At 43.6% G+C, this 10,767-nt stretch overlaps 1 protein-coding gene across 1 annotated transcript in view; it reads right to left on the bottom strand.

Moving 5' to 3' along the window:
- Positions 1–985: 985 nt before the first annotated feature.
- CNP (2',3'-cyclic nucleotide 3' phosphodiesterase) overlaps positions 986–10,767 on the bottom strand; it is a 46,119-nt gene continuing 36,337 nt past the window's right edge. Inside the window, exons 3-4 of the mRNA XM_068264474.1 lie at positions 6,496–6,626; positions 986–1,912 (exon numbers count right to left, since the gene is read on the bottom strand). Of these exons, the coding sequence (XP_068120575.1) occupies positions 1,451–1,912; positions 6,496–6,626 (593 nt within the window). The 3' untranslated portion in view covers positions 986–1,450. The remainder of the gene's footprint in view (positions 1,913–6,495; positions 6,627–10,767) is intronic.

Here is a 10,767-nt window from a genome sequence, read left to right as displayed (position 1 = left end):
CCCCTTTTCATACGCATACATTTGGAATACACAGGTTCGTGAAGGCTGCAGCTTCCAGCTTGTCTCATGCTGAGAAGCTGCTGACAGAAGTTGCTGCTGTGAGACCTCTCACAGCCTCTGGAACCAGTCTTGGAGGGTGGCATAAATTAGAAAGGAACGGAGACTGATGTCCATCTGCACTGAGAGAGGCAGAGCTACTGAGAACAGCCCTGCTTCTTCCTGGTAGCATATTCTGCGACCAGGGAAGTCGTGGAGAAATTAGGATGATTACCTGAGAGGGAGAGGGGGCACTTGTTTTAAAGCTATAATACTGTAGGAGACCAGGTATTTATAGCCTTAACATGATTTTTACATAAAATAAGAAAAAGTCACTTCAGATTCTCTTTAAGAGGTCTCAATGTAATGTGTGTAACAAAGTTTAGAAACATAACTCCATCCAGAGTTGATATTTGCTCTGCACGGTTCTTAGCAAGCTAATTCATGTGCTGACCTCTAAATGGTTTCAGGGAATTCAGCAGAGGATTTGTGGTGAAGCCTTTATAAATAAACATAATGGTGTCCATTTCAGATTTTAGGTTTTGTTTCTGTCTGAACCTGGATTTTAATATCTAAGAAATACTCATCACACTCAACTGTCTGCCCTTTCTCCTTGACAGGAACACTCATGAAGATTGAAAAGAAGGCCACAGGTCTTGAGTGTCGGAGATTGCTCACAGAAGTCTATAAACTTTTCTGTGTAAAGTAGCGTTCCACAATGATGTATATAGATGGAAGGTAGTTTGTCCCCTTAGGGACCACACTCACCCGTCCTAGGAGACCACTATTAGATTGGTCAAAGAGCGTTCTGAGATTTCCTCCTATTCGAATAGGAGGGAATCTCGAATATTCGAATAGGAGGGAATCTCAGAACGCTCTTTGACCAATGTAATAGTGGTCTCCTAGGACGGGTGAGTGTGGTCCTTAAGGGGACAAACTACCTTCCATCTATATACATCATTGTGAAGCGCTACTTTACACAGAAAAGTTTTCAGGAGGTACTTGCTATATCCTATAGAGAAGCGCATACACAGAGACTTGTTACCGGAATTTAAGTGGAACTATTATTGTGAACATTACAGCGCTATTTGATACAATTATCACATAGCAGTCTATAGCCTTAAATCTAATAAACAATCATTTCAACATAAAGACTAGCAAAGTGCTTGGCCAAATATCTCAAAGAGCAAATCTGAAAAGTACAATTTACAATGCTCACTCAAGCCTCTTTGACCGCCCAATAGTGCCAGTCTACATGTAAAACTATTAAATGCTGAACAGCATTTGTAGAATATCCTTACTTTGGTATATACTGTACATAGGGACAGCACAGTATACTAGTTATTTATTACTAAATTATTTAACTTTAAGTGCAACTTTGAACCAATAAAAAAACCTGTTTGGCTTGATCGGGTTACATAATGTGGCACTGATGTAAAAGGCCCTTTTTGCTCCCACGCAAAGGAACGTTTACACCTGGTTTCCCATAGTACCCTGAAAAGATGGATTTCACTTCAATCTTTCTGGTCAGGTTTACCATCCACATACCATTCTCAAAGTAAGAAACCTTACCAGCAACCGACCCAGTCAGATCACCCATACCCTCCCCCTCCTTGCTGGACTGCTGGAGCTTTATAAACTCCAGAAGGTCAATACCAGTTTGGACATCCTGGACTTCAGCTGCAGTGCCTAGCGTTATGTGGGCACGGCTTCCCCGTGGGAAATTATCCTTGGGCATCACTTCTTTCTCGGCATCTAGCGGCCAAAGTGAAAGCTGCTCTTCTGTAAGTTCTACCCGCGCCCCCACAGTCTTAGGCGTGGCAAACAGGGCTGTAATGTGCAGAGTGTATCCTTTCGAATAATTCTTCTTCACAACCTGAAGAGGAAGGTACAAGTGCTTAGCAATTCATCAAGGAGATATTAAATTCTAATTAAATGATGAAACCAATAGCTTTCTAGTGAAGTAGGTTTTACAAAAGTATAGATTGTTGAAACAGGCATAATAACTGGTACCACAAAACCAATGTCTCATCTCAGATTTTTCTAGTCATGCTCCAAGACAATGGGTACATTTTCTTAAACATTAAAACTAACTTTCCAGCAGAGGTGAAAATGCCATCACTAAACCACTATGGAGATGCCTAATTAAATTATTAAAAAAAAAAAATATATATATATATATATATATATATATAGCAAGTCAAGTTGAAAGTAAACCTGTAAAGGAAAAAAAGTGCCCTTGGGGAGATGGAAGGCTCTAGATCAGGCATGGGCAAACTTGGCCCTCCAGCTGTTGAGGAATTACAAGTCCCACAATGCATTGCAGGAGTCTGACAGCCACAGTCATGACTCAGAATGGCAAATGCATTGTGGGATTTGTAGTTTCTTAACAGCTGGAGGGCCAAGTTTGCCCATGCCTGCTCTAGATCCTAAAGAGGCTTTTCCCATCCTCCACAGAAGAGGGGATCCAGCGCTGACAACCCCCTAAGTTCTATGTGTCGTCATGTAAACAGTAGAAACTCTCAGCTCAAGCTTGCTCTTACCTCCAGGATTAATTTTATAACCCGGTATTAAGCAACAAGTTTACAAGGGCTAAAAAAAGAGGAGTAAATGTTAGTCCCAAGTAAAGCCACAGTTTTATAAAGTTAACTTTATCTACACTGAGCACCTCAGAGGTTGGTCACACTGGGGCTTGGTCTCCCCTTTAATTTTACCAAGATAAAAAAAATTGTCATTTTAGGTTTTGGAAAACTGCCGTGATTTTTGTGATAATCCTCAAGGAATCAAACTGCCCTCTGGAAAACAAAGCAGAGTACATACAGTATTACCTACTTAAAGTGATCCTGAAGGGGAAAAAAGTGCCCCTGGGGGTACTAACCTTGGGAGAGGGAAGCCTCTGGATCCTATCAAGGCTACCCCCGTCGTCCTCAGCAGAGGCAATTCAGCGCTGCCTTCCCCCAAAGTTTGCTAGTCGCCGCTGTGTGCAGATGCACTAGCAGTCCATACACAATCAATCGATTCCGGACTCAACCCTTGCACGAATAATCTTCAGAATTTATTGTAATAATGTATGCGGTTATACAGCAGACAAAAAAGCACTAGCACCCTTCCACTTGGCCTCCGGCAGGAATAGCCAAACCCAATCAGGTCCGCTCTACTGCACAGGCGCGAGCAGTCTGCACTTGCCCAGTCAGGCAAATATCAAATATTTTGCCTGCTAGGTATGATCAATAATTACTTCCAAGTTTATGCAAATTTATGTTACTTTTTATGCAAATATATGCAGCTTGAAAATGGACCAATTAATTTAAGCCTGGGTGGGACTTGATTGGTCCATTTTCAAGCTGCATATATTTGCATAAACATGTACATAAATTTGTATAAACTCAGAAATATTTGCATATCATTGTTCAGGGGTGCCAGTGCTGGATTGGGCTGTAGGGGAAAGCTTCATTAGAATCCAGAAGACCACAACCCCGCCCCCCTCCCAACTTACAGGTTTAATTTAAAACAAATATTCACGGCCGTTTCGACAGCAGATCCGATCCTGGGATCGGATCTGCTGCCAATCGCTTGCGCTAAACGCACCCGCCGATCCAATTCCCTCCCGAAATCGGATCGGACCGTCGATCGCGCCGTGCGGGAAATTACCCTCGATCGCCCGGCGGTAGGAGCGCGTCGCTTGCGGCGTACGATTCGGGCCCGATCCGAGCATGTATACATTACCTGAAGCTGGCTCCGGGGTCCTCTTCTCCTCGCTGCACCGCATTTCCGCATCTCCCAGTGTACGCTTATACTTCCTGTGTCACTCCGGTGACCAGGAAGTTGAAATAGAGGGCGCTCTATTTGAACTTCCTGGTCACGGAGTAACACAGGAAGCGCCGGGATGGAGCAAGAACAGCAGTGCGGTGCAGTGCGGAGAAGACGCCCGGGAGCCAGCCTCAGGTAATGTATACGGGGGGGGGGACAGGCGGCAGGAGCAGCTGAACAGATTGTGATCGGTTTCAGGCTGAAATCGATTCACAATCTGTTTGCAGTAAAGGCAGCCATACGATCCCTATCTGATCAGATTCGATCAGATAGGGATCTGTCAGCTGGTCGATCTAATGGCACATCGACCAGTGTATGGCCACCTTAAGGTATGTACATGAGATGTCCTTAAATTAATCATTACTGCCTAGCTGCCTAGTTTGTGAAAAAAACAAACACGTCCTTAAAGAGAACCCGAGGCGGCATTTTCAAATCTTAATAGGACACAGAGGCATGTCCTGTGAACAATGACATGCCTCTATATCATTGTGCTGCCACCGGCCCCCCTGGCTCTGCAGTCAAATACCACCAGGCTTGAGACCATCTGCTTGTCACTAGCCTGCTATTTACCTGCACTTATCTATTGGAAGCTAACCCGCGACTCAGGAAGTACTGAGGTATGTCATTGCGCACAGGACATGCCTCTGTTCTATTAAGATTTAAAAATACCACCTTGGGTTCTCTTTAAGTTCCAAGTTCCCTTGATTATGTAAAAGGAATTTATGGCTCACAAAAACTTGTTTAATAAAGTACTGATTAACTTTTCGAAATAACATTGTAAAGTATTTTCCACTTGGATTTGTCAGTACAGTAGCTGTTAGCTAATAAAACTGACTCTTTCCATCCAAAAAATACTCATCCAGACAGCTACAGTATACATGCACAAAGTAAAATCAATCGGCAATAGAATGCAGGGGGGCAGATAGACCCTTCACCAGGGAAAGCACCTCTCCCCCCTCCCCAAAAATAAAAATAATATGGCACTCAAAAGACTCCACGAGAGGTAAAACATTGGGCTGGAAAGTGCAAGGCTCTCAGTAAATGTAGATTGTTGTTCATGGAAAATTGAGACATGGTCTGAATTATATCATTTGGGTCAGCGCCAAGTTGAGAGCGTAAGTTCTGGGACGAGCATCAGAAAAATACACTCCCCTTGTGTAACTACATCCGTTTCCCCTATCTGTGCCCTCTGTCCCAGCGTGTCCTCCTTTGTTCCCCCGGAAGTCCGCTTTGCCCACACCACATACCTACTGAGTAGAACGCTGCCTGTGCTGGTACCTCTCATGCAGGCTGAATAGGAAGCCCGCTGCTCCATACGGGAATTGGAGCCGATGGTCTTGCGGGTGGGACCACGGCTTGTCATTGGGAGTGTTGTGATTGAGGAGCCACGTTCCCACCCACATGACCATCAGCTAAAATGAGCGTAAGGAGCAGCGGGCTTCCTATTCAGCCTGCATGAGAGGGAACAGCGCAGGCAGCATTCTACTTCATGTCGGTATGTGATTGCGGGCATAGCAGACATCCGGGGGGACAAAGGAGGACATGCTGGGACAGAGGCCACAGATGGGGGACAAATATGAGTGCTGGCATTCGGGACATTTGGGAGGACAAAAAGAAGACATGGGGGGACAGATGAGCACACAGAGGATGCAGATGGGGGAAAGAAAAGTACATGGGGACAGATAAGGACACAGGAAGGGCACAAAAGATACAACGGGACATAATTGGTGGGAAAAGGTCCATAAGATGCCCCTGCACAAAGGATGTACCAAGTTTAGTATATTTTACTTCCCCCCGATTAAATTTCAGTTCAGTCATCATTTCTAAAACACACCATGCCCAGGAAACAACTCTGAAGATACTGTATTGACACATGTTCTCTATTTTTTTCCTTCAAAGAGTACCTTGGCTGCCAAAAAAACCTAGATCTTTACCAGCCATAGGCGACAATATTGTTGAATATGTTGCTGGTAACCACACTCCCTTCCACACACGATCGTGACTGCACTGTGCAGACGCAAAGCACAACCCACGCCTGCGGATTAGTATGCCTTGGCCTTTTCATCTGGGCACGAGCGGATTTGTGCTACTGGACTATACTAGCGTCTACACCAGGCATGGGCAAACTCGGCCCTCCAGCTGTTACGGAACTACAAGTCCCACAATGCATTGCAGAATTCTGACAGCCACAGTCATGACTCATAAAGGCAAATGCTTTGTGGGACTTGTAGTTCCGTAACAGCTGGAGGGCCGAGTTTGCCCATGCCTGGTCTACACAGTGTATGAGAGCAGCTACACTGTACAGAGTGGAGCCACAGAGAAGGGATCCATGAGGATGTAGACCCCGACTTACATTTATCATAAGCGGAGACACCTTCACTGCCGGCAGGTGCTTCATTGCAGAATGTTTGTTTACTGGGTGTTCAGTAGCCAACAGAAATGACACTTGGTCTCCCAGAATACTCTGGGAGGAAAATTCTACATAATGAACAGCCTAGGCTAAACATCACCACTAGAAGGGCAGGGTTACAAACAAATATATACATATAGGGAGTGTTTTTGATGCTGAAACCAGAATTAACATAAAAGTGGGTATCCTAAATAATTTACTGCATTCTACTATACAGTATAAGTTTCAGGTCCACTCACCTCCTGGCGAGCATATTCCTCTGAGCCAGCAGCCTTCCCATAGTCACAGAATTTACCAGTGCAGTGAAGGATATTTGGAGTTTTGGCAAAATATTTCATAAGATCCAACTTGTGTTTGTCTTCATATCCATCTTAAAACAAAACAGAAAATTTATTATTGTCAGTTATCATCATGTTAACCACTTTAGTACCAGCGGTCTCTGCCCCCTTAAGGACCAGAGACCGCTGGTACAAGAACGATGGAATCCAGACAAAATCGCTGCGCATACCTGCCGCAACAGACATCGCCGGGATCCTAAAGGACATGGACTCTGCAGTCTCTATGACGGCAGAGTCAGGTGAGCCGGTCAGGAGCCGCTTTCATTGGATCCTGACCGTGTCTGTTAATGTAAGCCAATGGGAGCAGCTTACATTGATAGACACGGCCAGAACCGGCACACATGGTTCTGCCGTCATAGAGACAGGCAGAGCCTGTGAGTTGCAGTGAGAAATGTTGGGTTTGAGCGGCGCGATCGCCGGGGAGCGACTGATACAGTGAATGCGCACTGCGGATGGTGATTGAAATCTACGTCGGGCCAGCCAAGAGCCCACCAAAACAGGGTGTAGGTTTCAATCACTGTGGTACTTAAAGGATACCCGTAGTGACGAGTCATGATTAGATAGACGTGTTTTTACAGTGCCTAACACACACACACACACACACACACACAAATAACTATGCTGTGTTCCATTTTTTCTTTATCTGCCTGAAAGAGTTAAATATCAGGTATTCAAGTGGCTGACTCAGGCCTGACACAGACAGGAACTGACTACAGTGTGACCCTCACTTATAAGGATGTTGAGAAAATTGTACCATTTTAATGGGCACCTTTCACATCTGATGCGATCTTTCGACACAATTTTTGCAAAGGTAAGGCCTCGTTCACATACCCACTACCGTGCGTATTTCAGCAACATGTATGGCGAGCGACAGACAGCACATCTGCCGCTCAGCGGTATCGCACTGCTGCACGCACTTTCAGGGAAGCACAGTGCTGATCCCATTCACTGTACTAAATGGGATCAGCAGCACCGTGCAATGCAGATCGTGTGTGTTGTGTTCTGATCGCACAGCCATCTGCATTTGTTAATGTGAACGAGGCCTCATTGGGAATTCTCGATAAATCCCATAAATGGGTTGATTAGGGCATTTTCTCTCTTTGCAAAATCCAACATTCAGATCAATTCGATTTTTCTGTTCCAGTGAACCATAAAATAGTTTTACATTGATTTTCCCCACACTGCGCAGTTTTCTGTACAATTAGATTGTAAAAATTGCGTAAAAAGATTACATCTGATGAAAAAAACTTTGTACCATTAATGGACACTGTAATGTCACCCTCCAATTCCTGTTCCCTTTGCCGCAGATTACCATTCAGCCCTCAGACCTGGAAGGAAATCTGAAGGCATTCAGCACTGCAGGCCAAGAAGCCTTTTGGAATGGTTGGCAAATCCACACACAATGCAACATCAATTGTATGTACAATCGATATAATCAATGATCTTGTATAGAGATCCGGTAAGCTGCTACCAATTCGCATTAGTGTGCGAATTCGCAAATCTAAACCCATCTAGTCCTGTAGGTAAAAAGGTTATTTCAACATCCTCTCGAGATAACAATATATATTATGGTAACATTTTCTCAGAAAAAGGTAGGATTCTTTGCAGAGACCATTCAGTACAAGCACTTGTACAATAACCATTTTTAATTGTTTAATTTTAAAATAAATGCATAAAAATAAGTACAGAAAAAAAATCAAAATGAACAGATTGATATAGTAAAATAATAAGGATAAAAAGTGAAAATATTGATACAGTCTGAGCAGTCTATGGAATTACCACATCCAAGAATGTGGGTAGAAACAAAGTCCTTTGTTAAAGGGAACCTAATCTGAGAGGGTTATGGATGTTACCTCCAAAGAGTGGAATGAAATGAAGACAGATCAGTGGCAGTATCAGTAATCACCTTCCACCTTGTGAAAGGTGATTTTATGCCGTTGGGTCCTAATTGGTTTTAGGACCCTTAATGTGAGTACCAGGATCCTTGCATTCTTTGGACCACTTTTTATTAGATCAAAATGATTACCGATAATGCCACTGATCTGTTCTCATTTCATGCCACGTCTTAGAGCATACACAAGAGGTGAAGAGGACATGGGACAGTGGCATTGGATTGTACCCATCTGTGATGGATTTGCCATTCGCCCGAACATACGCATACAAAGGCATGTGTCGGAATCTCCCTTATGTTAAAGTTTGTGTGTTTCTGTCAGACATGGCATTTCAGGCCTTTCAATAGGGAATGGCTGTAAGAGGGGCAGCCTCGGTCAATAAACGTTTATTTTTCCGCTGTAGTTACAGATTATCCAGTAAGCTCATGCTGAAACAGAACTCCTAGGAGTGTATAAGGGGTTACAAAGGACCAAAAAGCCCTTTAAAAATGCTATGCAAAACAAAAGTTTTCTGTCTAAAAAAAGAAGGTATTTGCAACTTTTCTTCCACTGTAGAGAGTGTAAAATAGCAATAAAAATACTCTCCGGCAGACCCAGTGCATTCCTACATGCACACTTAGGGCTCATTTCCACTATCGCGAATCCGCATGTGTCCAACGCATGTGGATTCGCACATGGTATGCAAGTGGATGGGCCTGTTTCCACTGTTGCGTTGGTGATGTGAGTTTTTTTGAGCGGTGAAAAAACGCACAAAAGAGCCAATGAATTCACCTGAGAGTGGAATGCATGCGAATCGCATGCAATGTATTTAATAGGGAAATCGCATGCGCTTTTCCCATGCGGTTTTTGCCACGAATTCGCATAGGTACCGATGTAAATTCACACAGGCAGTGACATGGTTAAAATCGCATATACCCTCACCTATGCGAATTCGCGGCAAAAAACGCATGGGGAATCGCATCCGCATGCGATTTCATCAGCGGTGGAATCCAGGCCATTCAGCACCGTGACAGTGGAAACGAGCCCTCAGACAAACAATTGGAGTCAGAAAACTGTCATAGCAACGTTCCCCCATATCCTGTTGAGGAAAAAATGGAATCAAATGTCCTCTAATTCACCTAAGAAATAAATAATTTAGGTTTTCTATCATTTCATATTTTCAGTTATGTTAGTGGCAGGAAAATGCGTGGGAATGTCACTGGTTAAGGGACTCACCCAAGAACATTGAAAATAAAAAAAAAATCCACTTACCTGGGGCTTTTTCCAGCCCCTGTCAGCCATCCTGTGCCCTCACTGCACTAGTTCTGCGCCTGCGCTGTTCAGTCCGGATGACGTCAGCACGACCAGGGAGCCCCACGCTGGAGCCCAGGGGAAGCTGACCTGATGAGGTTGGCTTCTCCACCGGAGGGGACCAGGAGCTGCGGCGAGGGCACAGGACGGATGCAGATGGCTGGAAGAAGCCCCAGGTAAGTGGAATTTTATTTTTACATTGCTCGAACGGTCCCTTTAAAATACGAACGTCCCAAACCGACAAACTTAGCGATAGCCCCTTTTGCCACAGAGTAGGGATCCTTTGTTATAAAAGCTGATAACCAATCAGTATTTGATACCTACAAACCCCAAAGAACCTGATGAATCCATAATTATTTGCAACGACTGCCCGATCTATTGCCACCAAGATATATTTACAAATGTTTCACATCTCTTCCTCCCCCTGAGAGAGGCAGAACTGTATCAGCTGTCAGAGTCTGGAGAGAGAGAGAAGAGAGAAAAAGAGAAAGAGAGAGAAAAAGAGAAAGAGAAAGAGAGAGAAAAAGAGAAAGAGAGAGAAAAAGAGAAAGAGAAAGAGAAAGAGAGAGAAAGAGAAAGAGAAAGAGAGAGAGAGAGAAACCTTCAATGCTGATCCATTTTATCACGGATCCTTTAGTTAGCCCATTTGGACCTGGGCATTACTGTGGACTATTAATTACAGAACTTCCTTTTTCGACTTACAATTACCAAAGGACACGGCCATTTCATTAACCATTTCAACTTTATTCCTATTTTACTATATCAATCTGTTCAATGCTACATACATTGTCATTTTTATGTCATCTTTTATGCATTTATTTTATTAGACAAACAAATTTTTAATTGTTTATTTTATAAGTGCTTGTTCTAAATATCCTCTGCAAAGAATTCTGCCTTTGGGACTGAACGTTACCATAAATGTTTTATCGATATATATTGTTATATCTAGAGAGGTTGTTGAAATAACTTTTTTCTACCCCAGGACTAGCTG

Source organism: Hyperolius riggenbachi, chromosome 12 (genome assembly GCF_040937935.1).
Source record: "Hyperolius riggenbachi isolate aHypRig1 chromosome 12, aHypRig1.pri, whole genome shotgun sequence".
NCBI classification, from domain to species: domain Eukaryota; kingdom Metazoa; phylum Chordata; class Amphibia; order Anura; family Hyperoliidae; genus Hyperolius; species Hyperolius riggenbachi.
The sequence above is the reverse complement of the archived record's forward strand: the minus strand, read 5'-3'. Positions and strand labels throughout refer to the sequence as shown.